This window comes from Bufo bufo, chromosome 5, assembly GCF_905171765.1.
Source record: "Bufo bufo chromosome 5, aBufBuf1.1, whole genome shotgun sequence".
In the NCBI taxonomy this organism is placed as follows: Eukaryota; Metazoa; Chordata; class Amphibia; order Anura; family Bufonidae; genus Bufo; species Bufo bufo.
The window spans coordinates 473525858-473547509 of record NC_053393.1 but is presented as its reverse complement, the minus strand read 5'-3'; the positions used below and the strand labels follow the sequence as shown (position 1 = coordinate 473547509).

The following is a 21652-nucleotide window of genomic DNA, read 5'->3' as shown; positions in this document are numbered from 1 at the left end:
GGAGTAAGACAACCCCCTAACAGTTGTAAGGAACTGAGAAACACACAGTACACGGGGATGATGTCAAGCTTTTCAGTGCACAATGAATACAATTTACTTGTTACTTTGTGTGAAATAAAATAGTACAACAATAACGTAATGTCCTATGTACTGCAGACTCACTTTATTTTTATTTTTTTTACCTAACAGATAATAAAACATTAAAATCTTTGGGCAGTGACTAGTCCTTCCGACCAAAATATTCTATTTATTAAAGGGAGTTACTGGTATTTTTATATTGACCACATATTCTTAGTATAGTTCATCAATATCAGATTGTCAGAAGTCTGTCTCCCGGCACGGACCCCGCTCAGCTGCTCTGCAGTACCTCCACCACCAGGACTACACAGCGGCTGGTTACCGCAGCTCTGTCCACTATACAGTTGAGCTGTGTAGTTCCAGCGCCTATTTCTGAAGCAGGAGCTACTGCAGAACAGCTCATTGATGGGGGTGCTGGGAATCAGACCCCCACCGATCTGATATTGATGAGCTGTCCTAAAGATAGGCCACCAGTATAAGAATCCCAAGGAGCCCCTTTAAGGAATCGTAACCTGTGACTATTGTAAGAAACTTTTTTTTTGTTTCCAGGTTCCCTTTTGTGGCTCAGCAAATGCCAGGAGCACCGGACATTGAAGGCCAGAGCCTTGCTTCACCAGGAATTCCACAGGTGGTATGTTTTACTCTTTTAGATGTGTTTAAAAACCTCAACCTGTTAAAGTGAACACTAAAAATTCACTTACCTGCTGTAAATAAGGGTTATTATTCCCATAATGTATTCTCATCCGGAGTTTTGATGGGAATCCAAATATTTTCCACTTATATATCAGAGTGTTTTGACGCTATTTGTGCAGTTTACCTACTGGCTGGACTCACCGCAAGCCCTGAAATGAGTGGAGTGTATTATAGATTTTGGAGGCTTATTTTTTCTATGGCTGATTCTATGGCACTTTGCTGCCAGAACAGATCTCGTACAGCACCAAAACAAAGTTACAATTTTCTTTAATGTTGGCCCCCTGAGGTATTTAGCTTGGGGAAATTTGGACATTTTAAGCTTTTGACTTTTTTTAAAACAATTTGTGTGTTTGTATATTTTATGCACAAAAAAGCTATACTAAATATTGGTAAAACAAATACCTATATTTTTTATTATTTTTATGAAGGAAAAAAGTCTGGACGTTTGTCTGATTTCCCCAACAAAGGGGGTTGTTTACTAACCAAAAATACAGGCGCAGCCTGCTGGAAATTACTGAAGGCTGATCTGGGGACTACATCGGAGCCCTGCCAGCCTTCACACACATCGGCACCCCGCGATCGCATTTGTAGGGTGCCGATGCGAGACTCCCTCTGTCAGCACTTTACATGATGTGGGCAATGGCGCCTGCTGCACGTAAAGTGTTAAACAGCCAGGATCGGCACTCCTGCCGGTCTGGGCTGTTAGAGCAGGGACGCGACTCTCATGTGGGGACCCGTGCAGCGCTTAGACTGGGCTGCCATAAAAAAGCGGCGGCCCAGCCTAAGGCCCCTTAGTGGGTGGTCACTAAGGGGTTTATAAATGACCCCCAAATTCTCTTAAATTGCAAAAACTAATAACTATATTTTATTTTATTAGGAAACAGGAGGAAAACGTGTGTGTACATAGTCTGCTATACTATTACTGAAACTAATAACTATAGCTATAACTAAGGAGGAGAAATAACACCTTCAAACCACTGTTAGAGCAAGAAGGGGTTAATTCATAATCACAGCAGGCTCACAGTTAACGTTTTATCCAGCAGGTGTCTTTCACATCAAGAAGATCTTAGCAGAGAGAGGCCCTGCTGGCTTTATACTATTTCTTCCAGCCTGTCTCACATGCCTGGAGACCACTTTGGCTCATCTCCTGGATCTTCACTGTGACCACAACTATCTAAAAACAGCACAGTCACTGCAATCTGCAGCGCACAGGGAGCTGTCACATCATAATAACTAACGCTTTGTGGTGGTAGGCAAGTTGTGAACACAGTCCTGTGCTGCAGAATAGTAGATGCACAGAAATGGAAGAAGCAGAAATGATTAATTTATTTTTTTTGTACGGTTTCTGCACTTTCAGTGACTACTTAGACATTATTCACTGAGCGTCTTTAACTTCTCGTTTTTTTTTTCAAATGACCCCTTTAAGGCAATGCAAATTACATTTTTAAAACCTTATTTTAGGAATATTATATATCTGCTGATGATTTCCTGTAAAAAATAGTTTACCTGGTATTTTAGCTATCATTTTAACAGTCTGCTATTTCTATAGGATGGAAGTATACCACCACAAATGATCCGACCAAACCCTCCAAACTTTGGCCCAGGATTTGTCAGTGAGTATATGTAAAACTTATTGGCCCTGATTTATCATACCTTCACTCCAGAATTCTGGTGTAAAAAAGTCGCAAAAATAGGGCACTTGCTTACAAAAAATGTAAGCTTTCGCGAAAATTTTTGCTACTTTTTGCATTTTTAAACCACTCACTCCAGTTTTGTAATGTGGATAGAAAAGTGGGTGTGGTTAGCTATGTTAATGAGTTTCGCTCTAGATTTATCATTGAGACTTAAAAAAAAAAAAAGACGGTCTCAAGGAGGAGGGTGGAGTAGGAAAACTGTAAGGTTTAAGGACAAATTTTATCAACTAATTTGAGACCTTTAATAAATCTGGCATAAAGTTCTCCAACGCAGACTCAAGCAAAACTGACTTCGGATTTCCCCCCCCCCCATCTCCCACAATGATAAATTCCCCCCATTGTGTATAATGTACTATGGATTGTTTTTAGTTTTAATGTATGCCACTTAAAGGGCGGTTAGGCTGTTTCTAAACTTTCAGTTTTGTATGTGATTATTTTTTTTTTAAATTTAACCTCTTCAGTCTACCTTCAACAGTCCAAGATGATGGACTTGTTTAATTCAGATTGATCCTTCATTAAAGGGGGTTTTTTTCATCTTCCAAAGTGTTGGCGTGTTGCTAGGATATGGTCCAACCTCTCAGAACGAGGGGAACAGGGAGGCAGCGCTTGTGTAGCATTGTGTCCCCTTCAGTGCTCTGGTCAGTTGATATGATATGTGAGGAACTGCAGTTCCCCGCCACAGCCGGCTAGCTGGGACACCACCGTGCAGGAAAAACTTAGGAGAGACCGCTCTGAATCGGCACTGCTTGTGCTCCATTCTTTGGATTCTTAGCGATTTGCCAACACTTTATAGGATTGAAATAACCCATTAATCCTTTTCACCATAATTTAGCTATTGATTACACCTAAAACAGATTTAGTTGTTTTTTCTTCCCTGTACCATGGGGAATATGCATTCATTGAAGGTGGGACTTTTCATCTTCTATGTCTTTTCCTCACGGAGGTGCGAGTATAGTTTATAGGTCATACCTGTTATAGCACAGATGACCATGCATGGCCCTTCTTGGCCTGTACTAGTGTTTTCTATTATGACCAGTGGGATTTATGAAGCAAAGACTTTTTAGCTAGTTTAATTATTAAACTTTGTGTTACTGCGTCAAAACTGTATGTGCCAGGTATGCCATTCCAGTAAGAATTAATATATAATATATAAGGGACCCTTTATATAAATTTCCAGAACCATCTTGTCTTTTCCTAGGGCTTTTCGCCTGTAGGCATGTGTAAATGTGCAATTTCATTCAATAGGTATGATTTACAAATTATTTTCTTAGAGGTTTGCCAAATCCATAATGAAAATTTTTTAATCTTCCCAGACTACCATAAGCACTGCAAATTTTGACCTATATACCTTCTTTTTATGTCAGCACTTTCCATCCCCTATTCTTTGCAGCACTGCATCCTGGCAGGATGTGACCTGCAGAACTTCCTGTTTTCATCAGCTTCCTGCTGGGTTTGCGAAGCTCTCCCAGCATGTTTTTCAGGGCTTGCTCCAAATGCAAACCTGTTCTGTCTACAATAGTGACTCCCGCCTCACCTCTCCTCTACGTGTTGGGCAGAGCAATCCCTGTGAAACATTACAGAGAAAAGCATGCTGGGTTTGGTTAGCAAAAACAGGAAGTGCTGCATGTAAACATCCTGTCAGGATATAGAGATGCTGAACACAGGGCAAAGAAAATGCTGACAAGAAATAAACAGTATATCGGGAAAATGCATTGTTTGGGGTACTCTGGGCAGATGAAAAAATTGGTTATGGCTGGAGAACCCCTTTAATGATGTCTGCAATTTCATCTTGGCAATACCTTTCAACGTGACCCACGCCAATTCTTGGTCGTTTCACGTGCAGATACCTTTGGAATTTGATTTTGTCCTTTTTCTGTCGGGCTTTGCTTTCATTCTGCCATGGACTCATCCTCTTTGAACCAAATGGATCAGAGAAAATGCCTATTCTTGTCTGCAATTGTAGACAAGAATCGGACACGCTCTATCCTTTTTGCGGGGCCACGGAACGGAACTGCGGATGCAGACAGCACACGGTGTGCTGTCCGCATCTTTTGCGGTCCCATTGAAATAAATGGGTCCTCACCCGTTCCTCAAAATTGCATACGGTGGCTTATGATGTGACCATGTATGCCACGATTTTGGCACAATATTCGGGAGCAAAGTAGGCCAACTCATAGGTGGAATAAATGCCCAATTAATCATTCAAATCAGCTACTTTAATAAATGTGGTGCATCTGGAAATGGTCTAGTCTGTGTTTATACTGATTAAATATGACATAGAATTAGTAAATCTGCCCAAAAATTCCTATTCTTTTCGGTGTGTTCTCATGACCAAGATTCTGTTCAGATCTGTGGTATGGTTTCCATTTCAAATGGAAACTATGGCACAGTTCCATCACACAATGAACAACAACAGTGCCCGTCAGGCCGAGCTGACTTGCAGGATCAGTTGAGGTTCCATTGTGGTGTACATTGTTTTGCTTGCTGGGCTATTCTTCTTGTCCGATATGATGGAATCTGCCACAGGCTAAGTGGTTGGCTTTGTATTTTTCTTCCCTTTAGACGACTCGCAGAAAAAACAGTATGAGGAATGGCTTCAGGAGACCCAGCAACTCCTTCAAATGCAGCAAAAATTTTTGGAAGAGCAAATTGGAGCTCACAGAAAATCTAAGAAAGCTTTGTCAGCCAAGCAGCGGACAGCTAAGAAAGCGGGACGAGAGTTTCCTGAGGAGGATGCTGAACAGCTGAAACACGTCACAGAGCAGCAAAGCATGGTGCAAAAACAACTGGAACAGGTAAGTGTCACTTCTTACAGCCATACAGGGTATTGGAAAGGAACTCCTGGCTACCTGCTGTAGCTGAAAGCCTTGTCCATTGGTGCTTAGTGAGGTGTATAACTGGGTGCGTGGTATTGATGACTCCTTATGTTAAAAAAAAAAAAAAATTGAGAAAATTAAAAAATAAATTGATTTATTCATTGACAGATACGGAAACAGCAAAAAGAACACACAGAGCTTATTGAAGAATACAGAACCAAGCAGCAGCAGTTTTCAGTGGCACCTCTAATGCCTGGAGTCCTACCACCAAAGACTATGATGGCAGGGGGAGCACCACCTTCAATGAATGCACAAAGCTTTCCTATTCCACAAACACTGCCCCCTCCAGGGCCCATGATACCAGGCCAACCCAATCAGCCAAGGATGCCAAACGTGCAAGGGTGGCATCCTCCACCTAGAGGTGCTACGCCAGTAAATCCCCCTAGGATGCAGCTTGCTGTCAGTTCTGAAGTAAGCAGTCCAGCTGTCATTGTAAACCCCAATGCCCCACCAAGGGTTGAGTTTGATGACAACAACCCTTTTAGTGAAACTTTCCAAGAGAGGGAGCGGAAAGAAAGATTGCGTGAGCAACAGGAACGCCAGAGAATTCAACTCATGCAAGAAGTGGATCGTCACAGAGCTTTGCAGCAGAGGTTCGAGATGGAACAACATGGTATAGTCGGCCCAGAACCGAATAATAGACAGATGCCTTTCTTTACTCCAGAGTTGCCAAATGACTTCATGCAGATTCCACCTCTTAAACAGTCGACACAACAGCAACCTCAAATGGGACATACAATGACCCATCAAAATGTTGGTAGCTCTCCTCCTGCTGCACCTTTTGTACAGAACGCTGATAAACTATCTTTAGGACTTTCCCCATATGGACAAGACAATCAGTCTGGGTTTCCACAAACTCCGTTAATGCCAAATGTCACCAATGCTTCACCTGTTTCTGATAATGGGAACCCTTCTGGACAGGAAAGACCTGCAAGTTCCACAGATTTTCAAAGTCCAAGCCAGTCGCTTATACAATTATATTCTGATATCATCCCGGAAGAGAAAGGAAAAAAGAAAAGACATAGAAAAAAGAAAAAAGACGAAGACTCCGATTCTGTAAAGTCGCCACCCTCAACACCAAGATCTGATTCTACTGCTCCCCTAACTCCAAGTATTTCTGAAGCATCAACCCCAACAGTAAACGTCACAAATGATCTTCAAGGAGAACAAGTGGCTGACTTAATTCGTTCATCGACGCCTAATGCAGCAAACAGTACCTCTGTAGACTCTGAAGGCCCACTCCTCCCTAAAGATGTGAAACAGACATTTCAGGAACCCAGACTGGACCAAGAGGATAGTCAACCGCACACTAAAGACGACATTAATATTCAGGAAATTAAATTGGAGCAGATGGAAGGAGACCAGTCTCCAGAGGAATCTGACTCCAAATTAAAGCAACCATCAGTCGGCCTTAAGACTGAAGAAGATAAAGCCACATCGCACGATGCACTTTCCACTGAAATAACTTCTCATACTGCCTCCGGCCCCTCAGGAAAACTGGAATCTGGAAATGAATTACTGAAACACTTGCTCAAAAACAAGAAACAACCCATCATGTTGCCTCAAAACTCTGAGGAAAGTTTTCACTCAATTGAAGATAGATCCTTTGATTCAAAGTCCACAGGAAGACCTGGAAATGCATTGGTAAGTTGTGCCTAAATATGGAGTTTGTTTCTAATGGTCTTTGGTACTTACCTCCCCATGCTCTATCCATTTTGTGTTTCTGCCCTGCACTGGATGAACCATACAGTTCTCTATATGATCTGGCAGATTCCTTAATGCGCACACTGCCTAATTATTGTGGAAGTGGCCATGCTATAGTCCAGCTTCTTAAGTAGTCCAAAAAACATGGGACATTCCAACTATTCACATACTGTTTCAAGGTGATTGCATTTCCTTTACATTGTGTGTTTTCCAGCATATCCCAGACAACAAAATGCTGGTTGGCTTTAATGTCAACCAGAACTTGCTCCCAAGAACGGATTTTGAGATGGAGAAGAAGAAACCAAGAAACAAGCGGGTACAGAGGACGTCAGAGAAGCCAGCTTCTCGGTCTAAGAAAAGGAAGAAAGAGGAAGACCAGAAGCCATCCATATTTTCCAACTCTGAGACCTTCAGCCAAATAAAGCAGGTGCCTATTAATAGGGAATGATCTGCACACTACAATACGGGGGCTGTAATCCTCCACCAGCCTGATGTGTTAACATTTGCTTTCATTCTTCTTCTTCTTTAAGAAACTGATATTGATGGTTTATGATCAAGTTGTTTGTTTTAAGTAACTTTTTAAAGTCATGGCTCAGTTTATACTTATATGATTCCTGTTGCTTATACAGAGCTGTAGATGTTTTGAGAGTGTTGGTCGAAACGAATGCAAACATGGGGTGCTCATACAGACTTCATGGAGACTGTTCCCTTTGGTGGGATTCATACCCGTATGTGACATGTTGTTTTTCTGTTTCCTTTAGCAACTTTCTCTGCTTCCACTAATTGAGCCAATAGTTGGAATAAATTTTGCACAGTTTCTCCCATATGGCACTGGCCCAATGAGTACTGGGAGTCGGTTGCTAGGAACCTTTGGCTGCGCTTCTCTTGATGGCGTATCAGATTATTATTCTCAGCTAATTTTTAAGGTATGTACAGTCTTTTATAACCCTCTTCCCCCAACAAAAAAACAATAAAAGCCTCTCTTACGGAGCGTGCAGGCGGCATGCTCTGGTGAGTGAGTGAAACCAGCTGTGCCTCCCACGATGCTGATGTCTACTTACCGGCAGCAGCACAGTATATGTAGTAAAGCTTCATAGGCTGCTGCTTCCCCCCATAATGCCACCGCATGGACACTGTGATCTGAAGGCCACTGTCTTGTTCAGGACTGTATCCCAGCACATTGGATAGCCATTAGACTATAGTAAGCATATATTTATGGGGACAATGTATAGTGGAGCCCATTGTGCTGTTTCACATTCTGATTTGTAAATTATACATTTATAATGATTGCTGCACCAACAGTAACAGGTCTGGAGATTTACCAAAAAAACTCTCAACTGACTAACTCCACTTTTGTGTTGTATTTATTGTGATATAACTTCCTGGTGACAGCATTAATAGATTTTGTGTGTTTTTACAGCAAAACAATCTCAGCAATCCTCCCACTCCGCCAGCTTCTCTGCCTCCTACTCCGCCTCCTGTTGCCTGCCAGAAGATGGTGAATGGTTATGCCACCACTGAAGAGCTGGCTGGGAAGGCTGCCCTTCTTGGAGGCCATGGTAGAAATAATTTCAGCTTCTTTTTCCAAGCAAAAAACTTTAATGTTAGAGACAATAAAATCTTGTATTTTAATGTACTTATATATGTTCCTTGTATTTCAGTTACCAAAGCTCTGGGACCCAAACAATTTCAGCTGCCTTTCAGGTCCCCAGATGATCTGTTAGCTAGAGCCATGACTCAGGGACCTAAATCAGTGGACGTCCCAGCTTCTTTGCCCACTCCGCCACACAACAATCAGGAGGAGTTGAGGTGAGGATTATCATGTGGTCCTTTCATTATGTGGAATGCCGCAGGGTTTGTACAAAAAAACTCAAATTCGTCCAAGCTAATCATGCATGCACATTTTCCAGGGTTCAGGATCACTGTGATGCCAGGGATAGCCCTGACAGTTTTGTTCCCTCCTCATCTCCTGAAAGTGTGGTTGGGATGGAAATTAGCAGATACCCAGACTTGTCGCTAGTGAAAGAGGAGCCACCAGATCCTGCGCCCTCACCCATCATTCCAATACTACCAAGCAGCACAGGAAAAGGTATTTTGAATGCAGTCATTTCTCATCAGACATCTTAATTAATCTGTGAACCATTGTAAATAGGTCAGTCATATGACGACATTCCTTTGCTTGTAGTCTTTCCAGGGTCCGATGGCAGAGATTTTGGAATGAAAAGAGAGCCAGGAGCAGGTACCCTGTTTTTCGGATCACAGTTTGCACAAGCACCAAATGGACCCAAGTCTGGGTTTATCTCTGTGGCAATCACATTGCATCCTACAGCTGCTGAGGTAATCTATGTGTGATCTGTCTGAAAGCTTTTTAAAGGGCATCTATCAGCAGATTTGTACCTATGAAACTGGGTGACCTGTTACATGTGCAGTTCACAGCTGTGTTGGTCCTATGTTCATATGTCCAAAGTAGAATGACAATCGGCTTCAACCTCTCACAATAGGGGACGTCCGTGCTCAGAATCAGGAGTAGGCAAGACTTGTATAAACCAAAAAAATCAGCTCGGGCCTTTCAACTATTTGTAGTCACGTGACTTCTATTTTCCATTTAGAGACTTTGTACAACTTCTGAGGCAATTTTTTTTTTTGTTATGATTGCATATTACTCATTTTGGGGTAAAAATCATTCTTCTCAATTAATCCTTATTAAAAATAGGGTTAACTGTTTTTCTAGCTGTGTAACTGGTACTTTCCCTTTGTGCCAGCCATCTAATAACCCTTATCTGTAAATTTATTAAGAGGTTAAAAAACACTTATTTAAGCCACATTCTTATCAGTAGGATGAGAACTGAGCGATAGTGAGTGTTTATAATGTCAGACATAAGGAGCCAGTCAGATTAGCTGGGTGATGGAAGAGACAGAAAATCCACAGGCTGCTACTAGAGCATCTAAGCTCTGTACAGAAAAAAGGGCTCCATATTTTTTAATAACGACCAGTTTATAAAATGATTTTTAGCTCAAAATTAGTATAATGCAATAATTAAACAAATTGCACCCAAAGGTGTATATAGTCTTTAAATGTGTTTGTTCATGATTGAGGGCTTTTAATCCGAAACACAGCGACCATGCATGCGGTACCTGCTCACACAATAAATCTTGGATTTTTATGCAGACATCGGGAGTTTTTTTTTTTCGTTTACAAGTTCATATGTGCCCGCATTGCTGAGAAAAATAATGTTCTAATATATGCAAATGAGCCTCTAGGAGCAACAGGGGTGTTGTCGTTACACCTAGAGGCTCTGCTCTCTCTGCAACTGCCGCGCCCTCTGCAGTTTGACAGGGCCAGACATAATAGCCATTTACACTGCAAGGTGCTGTCAATTAGGCTAGGGCTACCCGGCAGCACTGGTCGTGGTCAGGATCGCAGAGTAGCGGAAATCCCATAGAAATTCATAGGACAACACTGCTGGTTTTCTTGCGACTGTTGCAGTGATCCCTTTTATTTCTATGGTTGCCGTGTAGCCCTAGGTTGCGGCAGTTGCAGAGAGAGCAGAGCCTCTAGGTGTAACATCAACACCCCTATTCCTCCTAGAGGCTCATTTGTGTATATTAAAACATCATTTTTCTCAGCAATGCGGGCACATATGAACAAGAAACTAACACAGATGCCTTCAGCTGCCGAGTGCACATGTAACAGGTCAGCCAGTGTCATAGGTACAGATCTGCTGATAAAAACGTTTTCAATGACCCAGTAAATACCTTCATTAATGTATCATTTCTATTATCGATTTTGCCCTATTAACCATTGCTAGGTCTGAAATGTTCGAACTTCTGGTATACAAGATTTGGTGTTAGCGTGTACTACTAATTTTTACTATCTGAAGGCAAGATGTATTTATTTTCCAGAATATCAGTGGAGTAGTGGCTGCATTTGCTGATTTGCTTCAAGTTCACATTCCCACCAGCTATGAAGTGAGCAGTGCTCCAGACTCCGCTTCTGTTATCCTAATGAATGGGCACAGAATGAACTCTAACTTGGAGTATAGGCAGCAGCTGCTGCGCCAGCGTCCCAGGCCAGGGTCTATCCCTCCAACCAGACTCATAGGAGCATACGGCATGAAACCTCACAGCCTGCTGTTCATGCCTAATAGTACTGGTAAGTCTCTAATAACATTTTGTATATAAGACTGAAATGTTTCAGTTGCAAGTACCGCATATATCCACTATGTGGTTGAATTTACTGTTCGATTTGTGACAGTTTTGTGGCATTAAAAGTCATAAAATATGGTACATGTCATAAATCTTTTGGGGTTCTCTCCCCCTAGGTATGCCAGGATACCGACCTCACCCCCCATCTATGGGGGATTCTCCAGCTCTTAGGCAATCATGGTGCTGTCACTGCAAGGTTGTGGTTTTTGGAAATGGGGTTCGAAAATCAATGAGAGAATTAAACTTTCTCAAACAGGTATAAAATCATCATTTTCTAGCTATGAGATATTGCATAAATCTTTCATATAATATATGGGACAACCTGTTGTGTATTACATAGCGGATGAAGTCTAGTCTTTTGCATCCTTTGTAAATGACAGAGCCGTCACTTCAGTGAGAAGAATGTAATTATACAGATGTTGCTTCCATTAAAGAACTATTCCAGTAGAAAAAGAGATACACTACTCATAAAAAGTTAGGGATATTTGGCTTTTGGGTGAAATTTATGGAAAATTTAAAGGGGTTCTACAGTTTGTTTTAACTTATGATCTATCCTCTGGATAGATCATCAGCTTCTGATCGGCGGGGGTCCGACACCCAGGACCCCCGCCGATCAGCTGTTTGAGAAGGCAGCGGCGCTCCAACAGTGCTGCGGCCTTCTCACTGTTTACCGCTGGCCCAGTGACGTCACAACTAGTATCAACTGGCCTGGCCTGGGCGGGGCTAAGCTCCATTCAAGTGAACAGAGCTTAGCCGCGCCCAGGCCAGTTGATACAAGTTGTGACGTCACTGGGCCAGCGGTAAACAGTGAGAAGGCCGCGGCGCTTCTGCAGCGCCGCTGCCTTCTCAAACAGCTGATCGGCGGGGGTGGGTGCTGATGATCTATCCCGAGGATAGATCTTCCGTTAAAACAAACTGCATAACCCCTTTAAAGTTCAGGCTACTGTGATATTATATCATAAAGGTAGGGCATTTAGATAGAAGCATGCAATGGTGATTTTCTCATCTCAAATAATTTATTGAAACAAAAGCCAACAGCAGTGGTGGGTATACTCCCCCCCCCCCCCCCCCCCCCCCAAAAAAAAAAAAAAAAGTCAATGTTTCAAAAACTTGTCACTTGGCCTTGAGCATCAATTACAGCTTGACAACGACATCTCAGGCTGTTCTCAGGTCGACTTATTGTCTGCTGAGGCATGGCATCCCACTCTTCTTGAAGGGCGGCCCCTCAGGTCATTGAGGTTCTGGGGTACAGAGTTCCGAGCCTCTTCACCGCGGCTTAGTTGATACCATAGGTTTTCAATGGGGTTCAGGTCTGGAGAAAGTGCAGGTACCCCAGTCTCCAGCAGCCATTCCCTAATGAGGTGACCTCGATGAGCTGGCACATTGTCCTACATGAAGATGAATTTAGACCTGTGTTGTTCATGCAGAGGCACAATGACTGGATTAATGATGTTATTCAAGTAGTATGGGCTTGTCACTGTACCATTCACAAAGCATAGGGCGATTCTGTATTGACTAGACATACCTGCCCACACTGTAACACCACCATCACCACCAAATGTTCGTCTGGTGACAACAGTGGCTTGTGCATAGCGCTCTTCTTGACGTCTCCAACATCGTTGGTGGCCATCATTTCTGCTCATCGTGAATCAACTTTCATCAGTGAGCAGCAGTGAGGCCCGCTGGTCCCTTGTTCAGCTTAGATCCTCCCTGGCCCATGCAAGGCGATGATGCCTGTGCCTGGTAGTGTGGTCAGGTACACTTGCAGGTCGTCTAGCACGTAGACCACGCTGATGTAAATGGTTTTGAATGGTCTGACGTGACACTTGGATGCCTCGCACCTCCCTTAAATGTGCCTGGAGTTGTGTGGCATTCATCATCTGGCTCCACAGGGCATTGTTCACAATGAAGCGGTCATCCGTGTGGGACGTGTCCAAAGGACGTCTTCTTCTATGCCTTTCTGTGACTCTTCCAGTCTCTCTCTATCTCTGTTGCAACCTGCGGATGACACTCTAAGCTCAGTGACCACTTCCATCTGAGAACAGCATGATGAGGAGGACTGTTTAAATACCAATTCTAATTGAACCAGGAAATTTATTGGGCGATTCATGGATCAAACACCTGTGGTGAATTGTTAGAGAACAGCAAGTTGTGCAAAAAGTACTGAAACATTGAACAGCTGGACATGTGCATTCAAAAGTTTAGAGGAGGTCACATTAAGTTCACCTGTAAAGGTTAGAGTGCATTTTAGGTTCATCCTGAAATTTTACCCACAAGCCAAATATCCCTAACTTATTGTAAGTAGTGTATGTGGGATTACCATGCAGTGGTCAAAAGGACTAGCTTTACTCACTTTGCCAGTCCCCCGTCGCTGCTCATGGTGCCCGGGACCTCGCTGTGCTCCGCTTACTTCTGACATCTCAAGCAATCACTGGCTGAGCTTGGTGATTAGCTGAGTGCCATTTCCTGCCATGTGGAAATGAGAAATGGACCATAGCAGGGACCCATTCACCTCCAGGATGGGAGCATAGAGGGATTGGCCAGGTGAGTATACACTAGTATAGTTTATTTTTTATAATTTCATGGCAACCCTTCATTTTTTTTCTACTTTAAACCACTATGAAATTGATATTACTATTTTTACTGCCAGGCATGTCTTCATAAATGGCTTTTAACCTGCCTGTCAGATGTGTGTGTTTACACCTATTTTTTAAACCAGAAGCCTAGAGAGTAACCATGTCTTACGGGACATGTTTCTCATTAACAGGAGTTCCACAACAGCCCTGCACGCATGGATGGTGAGCTTGTCTTCTGCAGCAACAATTGTTTTTTGCTGCATTCTGCCGCACAGGCAAAGAGCAAGGAGATCAAGGTAATGTCTACATGTATTCAGTGTTATTTAACCCCCTTAATTGCCAGACCCTTTTTTGTAATTTAGTGAATGTGGCGCTTAAATAGCTCTAACTTTTTTATTCGTTGGGTTACCAAATCATTTTTGCAGAGTTCTTTTTTTCAGGACACAGAGGGTTTTTAATGTTTTTAGAAAAAAAAATGAGAGCATTATTGTTCAAATGATGTATACCTTAAAATGATGACAATTGTATTGCTGCTGTGGCAAAGGTCTAGATTGGCCTTTTTTTTATTTATTATTATTTGTGTTTTTGATACATTATGTTTGATACTAAATTCGCAGTTTATTATTTTATTTTGCACTTTTCCACTGGTACTGAGGCATCCATAGGAGCAGAGCTGATCGGGGTCTGCTAAAACCCAGTAGCTCTGCTATGCCCGGAGACGCCCAGTGATTACTTAAAGAAATGAGGCAGCTGTCTCACAGAAGCACTGACGGCACCTACAAGATTAGGCCTCCTGCACACGAATGTGTGCGCCCCGTGGTCGTGCTGCTTGCGGGCCGAAATGCGTGAACACTGTCCGTGGGGCAGCAGATTGTGGACCCATTCACTTTAATGGGTCTGTGATCCGGCCGTTCCGCAAAAAGATAGGACATGTTCTATCTTTTTACAGAACGGAAGTACGGGACGAAGCCCTCCGTAGTGCTTCCATAGGGTTCCGTTCCGTACTTCCGTTCCGCATCTCCGGATTTGCGGACCCATTGAATTGAATGGATCCGCATCCGTGATGCCGAATGCACACGGAACGGTGCCCGTGTATTGTGCATCCGCAAATGCGGTCCGCAATACGGCCACGGAGCGCACACGTTCGTATGCAGGAGGACTTATCATGACATTATTTGGGAGCCAGCAACCAACCATGACTTACATTTTCCTCATTGGTTCGCTTTCTTCCAGAGACAGCTGCACTCTTGACTGTAGATGGTTTCTGGTGTTGAGAGGTTGATCTGCAGTAGCGCACACACAACCTAAGAGTGGTGCTGCTTCTGCAATAAAGCAGACATGATTTTCCTATGTTATACAACCCCTTGAAGCCTCTTTCTGATTATATTGACATATAGTCCAGGAATGGTAACGTGGCATGTGCAGCTTTTTGACTTGTAAATACATAGTAGATGTGGGAGAAGGTACTTGAGGAGATGGAGTGCAGTATATAATGAGCGTTGTTGGCGCACACGTTTTCAGATTTGGGATGTTGTGGTCCAGTGTAGATTTTTTTTGCTGGTATAGCCATGCATGTAAAGATTCAAAAATCTCTTTGTTGTGTTGACTTCTGGATTCTTTTTTAGGACCCGGGCTGTTCCTTAACTTCTCCATCTCTAAAGGAAACCCAACCAAAGTCCTGTCATCAGTACAGTAACAACACTTCCACCCTGGATGTTCACTGCCTTCCATTGCTGCAGGAGAAGTTTTCACCCCCTTCATCTCCTCCTATATCATTCCCACCTGCTGCTTTTGAAACTGCTAAAGTTGAGGCAAAGCCAGATGAACTGAAAGTCACAGTGAAGTTAAAACCACGACCAAGAGCTGTTCATAGTGGTCTGGATGATTCTCGGCCTTTCAGCAAAAGGTGGAAAGGAATGAAGTGGAGGAAATGGAATATTCAGATTGTTATTCCCAAGATGCCTTTCAAACCTCAATGTGAGGATGACATAGACGAATTTCTGAAAAGACTGGGAACGTCTCTGAAGCCAGATCCTCTGCCCAAAGATTTTAGAAAATGTTGTTTCTGCCATGAAGAAGGTGATGGAACGACTGATGGGCCAGCAAGGCTACTCAACCTAGACCTTGACCTCTGGGTCCATTTAAACTGTGCTCTTTGGTCTACGGAAGTCTACGAGACACAGGCTGGTGCCTTAATTAATGTAGAACTGGCTTTGAGACGAGGACTGCAGATGAAGTGTGTCTTTTGTCATAAAACGGGAGCCACAAGTGGCTGCCACAGGTTAAGGTGCACCAATATCTATCACTTCACCTGTGCAATAAAAGCACAATGCATGTTTTTTAAAGACAAAACTATGCTTTGCCCCATGCACAAGCCAAAGGGAGCTCATGAGCAAGAACTGACTTATTTTGCAGTCTTTCGTAGAGTTTACGTTCAGCGTGATGAGGTGCGGCAGATCGCTAGCATTGTGCAGCGTGGGGAACGTGACCACACTTTCCGTGTCGGCAGCCTGATCTTTCATGCAATTGGTCAGCTGCTACCACAGCAAATGCAGGATTTTCACTCTGTGACTGCCCTTTTCCCAGTAGGTTTTGAAGCCAGCAGGTTGTACTGGAGCATGCGTTATGCCAACAGGCGCTGCCGGTACCTCTGCGCCATTGAAGAGAAAGATGGACTGCCCTTATTTGTCATCAGAGTACACGAACAGGGGCATGAAGACCTGGTCCTTACAGATACTACACCAAAAGGTGGGCGCAAGGTCCTGCGGTCTTTATGGATCTTATCAGGGGGCCATTTCTCTTTTGCTTGTCTCTTAGTTTGTCAACGTATCCATAATATAAAGTCTCTTAAAGTCTATCTACTTAGCGTTACTTCTGTCACATGTGAAAAAACAATATGGAATATAACTGTTCTCTGTCTTCTGTATATGCTTATTTGCCCACCAGCTGTCTATATCTCTGTTCACTATCCTTCATCCCTGTGCATCTGGGGATGGATATATCCGGGTGCTGGATCCCACACAATCCTGCACAAAGACTGATACATCGGCCTAGCTGTAATACAGATTGCTGTAATCTTTGCCGTTAACCTCTTAGATGCAGTGGCAACCGCAACACCTAAGTGGTTTGTTAGGATGGCACCAGGATTGCCTTGCCTCTATCAGTGTCCCTATGACACAATGGCAGCAGAGGTGCTGGATCAGAGCACCCTGATTAGGGGAGGGGGTTTCTTGTTAATCTGTTTTGGCTGTTTTATTACCTGTAAATCTTGATTGTTGTGATTGTTCACAATGTATTTTGTTACGTTTCTTTAGGTGTTTGGGACAAAATCTTGGAGCCCGTTGCAAACTGTAGGAAAGATTCAGAAATTCTCAGGCTTTTCCCAGTGTACCTAAAAGGAGAAGATCTTTTTGGTTTAACGGTTTCAGCAGTTGCAAGAATCGCAGAATCGGTACGAACAAAATTATGTTGCAATTGTTAAAGCACATGATTAAAGGGCTTTACCTATTGATAACCTAGGGTAGGTCCTCAATATCCGATCAAAACCAGGAACTAGACCAAAACAAGCTAAAATTGCTGATTGGCAGCGGCGCCAGCAGTCTGACCCCCGCCGATCTGAAATTAACGTCCTAAGGATCGGTCCAGATTAGGCAAGTCCCAGAAACCCCTTTAAAGGGTTTCTGTCACCTGAAAAATGGGTATTAAGCTGGCTGGCATTAGCGATGTGCTAATGTCAGCTGAACATAACTATATTAGTGCCATCTCACTGCCTGCCACCGTTATTGAGAAAAACAAAATTTTATAATATGCTAATTAGCCTCTACACGCAGGGGGGGGGGTTAACCCTGCTCCTAGAGGCTCCGTTCTCCCACCTCTGGCCAGGCCCTGCTACACTAGATTGACAGGGGCAGGCATCATTGGACTCCTACATCCGGCCCTGTCTGCAGTGTGAATCTCGCGCTGTTTAGTATTCGGCGAGCGCCCTTCACTTACTGCTCCTACGCCAAATACTGGACAACGCGAGATTTACACTGCAGATAGGGCCGGAGGTAGGAGACCAACGATGCCTGCCCCTGTCAATCTAGTGTAGCAGGGCCTGTCCAGAGGTGGGAGAACAGAGCCTCTAGGAGCAGCGCCCCCCTGCGTGTAGAGGCTAATTAGCATATTATAAAAGTTTGTTTTTCTCAATAACGGCAGCAGGCAGTGAGGTGGCACTAATAGTTATGTTCAGCCAACATTAGCATATCACTAATGCCAGCCAGCTTAATACCCACACGGGGCAGATTGTGTGTAATGCAGTACCAGCAAAAAGATTAGACAAACGTCGTCATGTCAGTTGTTTGTGCAATTTCTGGTGCAGATTACACCCTTCTTAATGGAAATTTGACATCTGCAGAAAATCCGCAAGTAACTTTCAGATTTTTAAACCGGCACTTGTGTGCAGGTACTCTTAAAGTGGGGGCCACATGGAGACTTATTGTACCATGGGATTGCAGTTTGATCTCTTAAGCTAGTTACATACACTACTTATGTGAGCAGAAACTTTTATTTAATTGTTAAAATTGGAAAGTCGTACTACAAGCAGTCTCAGCCTAAAATAAGTTACATCGGCAGGGAAATCTGCACCGGACAATAAAATGTTCCTTACTATTAAACATCCATCACTGATGTAACTCACAGTAATGAGACTGAGCTACAATAGAATATACATCCTATGTATATTTTCTCCTTGTTCCCAGCCTGACAACGGTCTGGAGCCCTATATCTTTTAGGAAGTCAACTCCACCTGGATGCTCCATATTTTGTTTAATGAATTGTTTTAGTAGATTATAAATTGTAGGATGCCCTAATGGCATTTTAGTTAGTGTTTATCTGTGTGTAGTCTGCATCCTTCACAGTCTCGGCTTTTCACCTTATAGCTACCAGGAGTTGAGGCTTGTGAAACTTACACTGTCCGTTATGGCCGAAACCCACTGATGGAGCTCCCTCTGGCCATCAATCCTTCTGGTTGTGCCCGCTCAGAGCCAAAAATGAATAATCATGTCAAGAGGTTTGTGTTAAGGTATTTTCTTTTCTTTCCACATTGTACAGCCCGGGGTTTACAGCAACTGTACTGCTCTGCGCTCTTGTGTGTTGCTTACAAACCCTGTCGTCTATGGCTGTGTCTGTGTGCGCTGCTTACAGCTGCCATGTTGTTTGTACCAGCTTGCCTTATGTTAACCCAGGATCTGACTGTAAAGAACATCTTGGGTGCACATGACCTTCAGTTTTCTCTTTTTTTATTTTTTTATGTGAACCTTAACAGGCCTCACACGTTAAACAGCACCAGCACTTCAAAGTCCTTCCAGAGCACAGTCACCGGAGAGCTGAATGCACCCTACAGCAAGCAGTTCGTCCATACAAAATCCTCTCAGTATCGGAAAATGAAGACCGAATGGAAATCCAATGTGTACCTGGCCAGGTCTCGAATTCAGGTCAGTTGCAAGGGATTTTTTTATTTATTTTACTTTTGAGTGCTATTTCTTCCCTTGCAAATAGAAGTGGTTGTCCTGGATTGGAAAAGGGGTTTGCTTTCTTCCCCAGAAACAGTATTGCCGTTTATTCACTTGCAATATCAGACACTGCCTATGGACAGACGTGGCTATGTTTCAGAGTTAAAAAGCAAATCTTGGACATCCCCCGTAAATTTAAGTTTCCTGATACATGATTACCATGTAACTGCTTGTGGACCACACAGAGTTTTGAAATGTCTGCCTGGTATGTATATAAAAAGGCACTGCTGCAAAGGGGTAAACTGACTGGCAGAATTCTGGGGTGACAGTAGGGGTTTAGGGCTCAGCCACAAGTCTTATGTAATTGGCTTGTGCTAGGGCTGGACAAATCCCAGGGATTGGGAATTACAGTACAGGGTGGGCCATTTATATGGATACACCTTAATAAAATGGGAATGGTTGGTGATATTAACTTCCTGTTTGTGGCACATTAGTATTTGTGAGGGGGGAAACTTTTCAAGATGAGTGGTGACCATGGCGGCCATTTTGAAGTCGGCCATTTTGAATCCAACTTTTGTTTTTTCAATAGGAAGAGGGTCATTTGACACATCAAACTTATTGGGAATTTCACAAGAAAAACAATGGTGTGCTTGGTTTTAACGTAACTTTATTCTTTCAGGAGTTATTTACAAGTTTCTGACCACTTATAAAATGTGTTCAATGTGCTGCCCATTGTGTTGGATTGTCAATGCAACCCTTTTCTCCCACTCTTCACACACTGATAGCAACACCGCAGGAGAAATGCTAGCACAGGCTTCCAGTATCCGTAGTTTCAGGTGCTGCACATCTGGTATCTTCACAGCATAGACGATTGCCTTCAGATGATATGAGATGTGCAGCACCTGAAACTACGGATACTGGAAGCCTGTGCTAGCATTTCTCCTGCGGTGTTGCTATCAGTGTGTGAAGAGTGGGAGAAAAGGGTTGCATTGACAATCCAACACAATAGGCAGTACATTGTACACATTTTATAAGTGGTCAGAAACTTGTAAAGAACTCATGAAAGAATAAAGTTACGTTACACCATTGTTTTTCTTGTGAAATTCCCAATAAGTTTGATGTGTCAAATGACCCTCTTCCTATCGAAAAAACAAAAGTTGGATTCAAAATGGCCGCCATGGTCACCACCCATCTTGAAAAGTTTCCCCCCTCACATATACTAATGTGCCACAAACAGGAAGTTAATATCACCAACCATTCCCATTTTATTAAGGTGTATCCATATAAATGGCCCACCCTGTATATTCCTCATGTCTATGGGAGTTGTTCTTGCTGGACTACATAAAAGTTCAGAAGTGGCTCTGGAGTGGTCCGACTGGCTCCTCAGAATTATCTGAAAATAAAATCGGCAGAATGTACGAATATTCTATTTCATCCTGTGCTAGTAATCAATGAATAATGAGGGTCTATTGGTTGATTGCAAAAATAGATTTTGATAACTGGACTCCCATATCAAGCATGTTTCCATAGATCTGTCATGATCTTCTCCCTAATTTCCCTCCCCCTCCTCAGGGTCTGGGATTATATGCTGCTAGAGACATTGAAAAGCACACTATGGTGATTGAATACATTGGAACCATAATACGCAATGAAGTAGCCAATAGAAAGGAGAAGTTGTACGAGTCGCAGGTACGGTCTTCACGATCTTCACGATTGCTCTGTATTACCAGTCACTGAAAGCAATTGCCATCCTAATGTTTTCTGTGTATTATATGCTGCTGACAGTGCGTCTTTCTTGGACACTTTATTTTCAGAATCGTGGTGTATATATGTTTCGTATCGATAATGAACATGTGATTGATGCCACTTTAACTGGAGGACCTGCAAGGTGGGTACACGCTGTGCTTTCATTACTGCTGCGGGCTTAGCAGAACAGGTAGGGTTGAAATGAAAAAAAAACCCACAACATTGCTGTTATATTAAGTGTGACCCTCAAGACCACCGACTATAAAGAATAGGGAGTCACCTTTCCTACAAGTACAAGGTCTGCTGTATTAAAGGGGTTATTCTGAGAAAATAACAAATTGCAGAGGGTCTGACCACTGGGACTCTCCATGACCCAAAGAATGAGGGGTTTCCCCTCTGCATGTGAATCTGTCACTTATTTACTTCTGTAGGACTGGCCCTCCGTCAGTCCCATAGAAAGTAATAGAGCAGCGGACCAACGTGTGCGCTACTACACAATTCAGAGAGCTCAGGATGGCATGGGGTCCCAGTAGTCAGACCCCACCCACTCTATGACTTCATGTTTGTCCTGTGGATAGCTAATAAAT

The 21652-nt window shown here is 43.1% G+C and overlaps 1 protein-coding gene across 9 annotated transcripts in view; it reads left to right on the top strand.

Moving 5' to 3' along the window:
• Positions 1-21652, top strand: part of KMT2C (lysine methyltransferase 2C) — a 206598-nt gene that overhangs the window by 179168 nt on the left and 5778 nt on the right. For 6 of the 9 annotated variants that reach the window (XM_040434126.1, XM_040434123.1, XM_040434122.1 and 3 more), the window contains 19 exons: positions 628-706; positions 2321-2384; positions 5028-5260; positions 5450-6985; positions 7260-7472; positions 7807-7971; positions 8466-8604; positions 8707-8854; positions 8956-9134; positions 9231-9382; positions 10949-11198; positions 11368-11507; positions 14019-14123; positions 15453-16575; positions 17142-17278; positions 18747-18889; positions 19133-19301; positions 20892-21008; positions 21134-21207. In XM_040434126.1, the coding sequence (XP_040290060.1) occupies positions 628-706; positions 2321-2384; positions 5028-5260; positions 5450-6985; positions 7260-7472; positions 7807-7971; positions 8466-8604; positions 8707-8854; positions 8956-9134; positions 9231-9382; positions 10949-11198; positions 11368-11507; positions 14019-14123; positions 15453-16575; positions 17142-17278; positions 18747-18889; positions 19133-19301; positions 20892-21008; positions 21134-21207 (5166 nt within the window). The remainder of the gene's footprint in view (positions 1-627; positions 707-2320; positions 2385-5027; positions 5261-5449; positions 6986-7259; positions 7473-7806; positions 7972-8465; positions 8605-8706; positions 8855-8955; positions 9135-9230; positions 9383-10948; positions 11199-11367; positions 11508-14018; positions 14124-15452; positions 16576-17141; positions 17279-18746; positions 18890-19132; positions 19302-20891; positions 21009-21133; positions 21208-21652) is intronic. The other 3 variants (XM_040434128.1, XM_040434127.1, XM_040434120.1) reach the window with 1 other exon arrangement.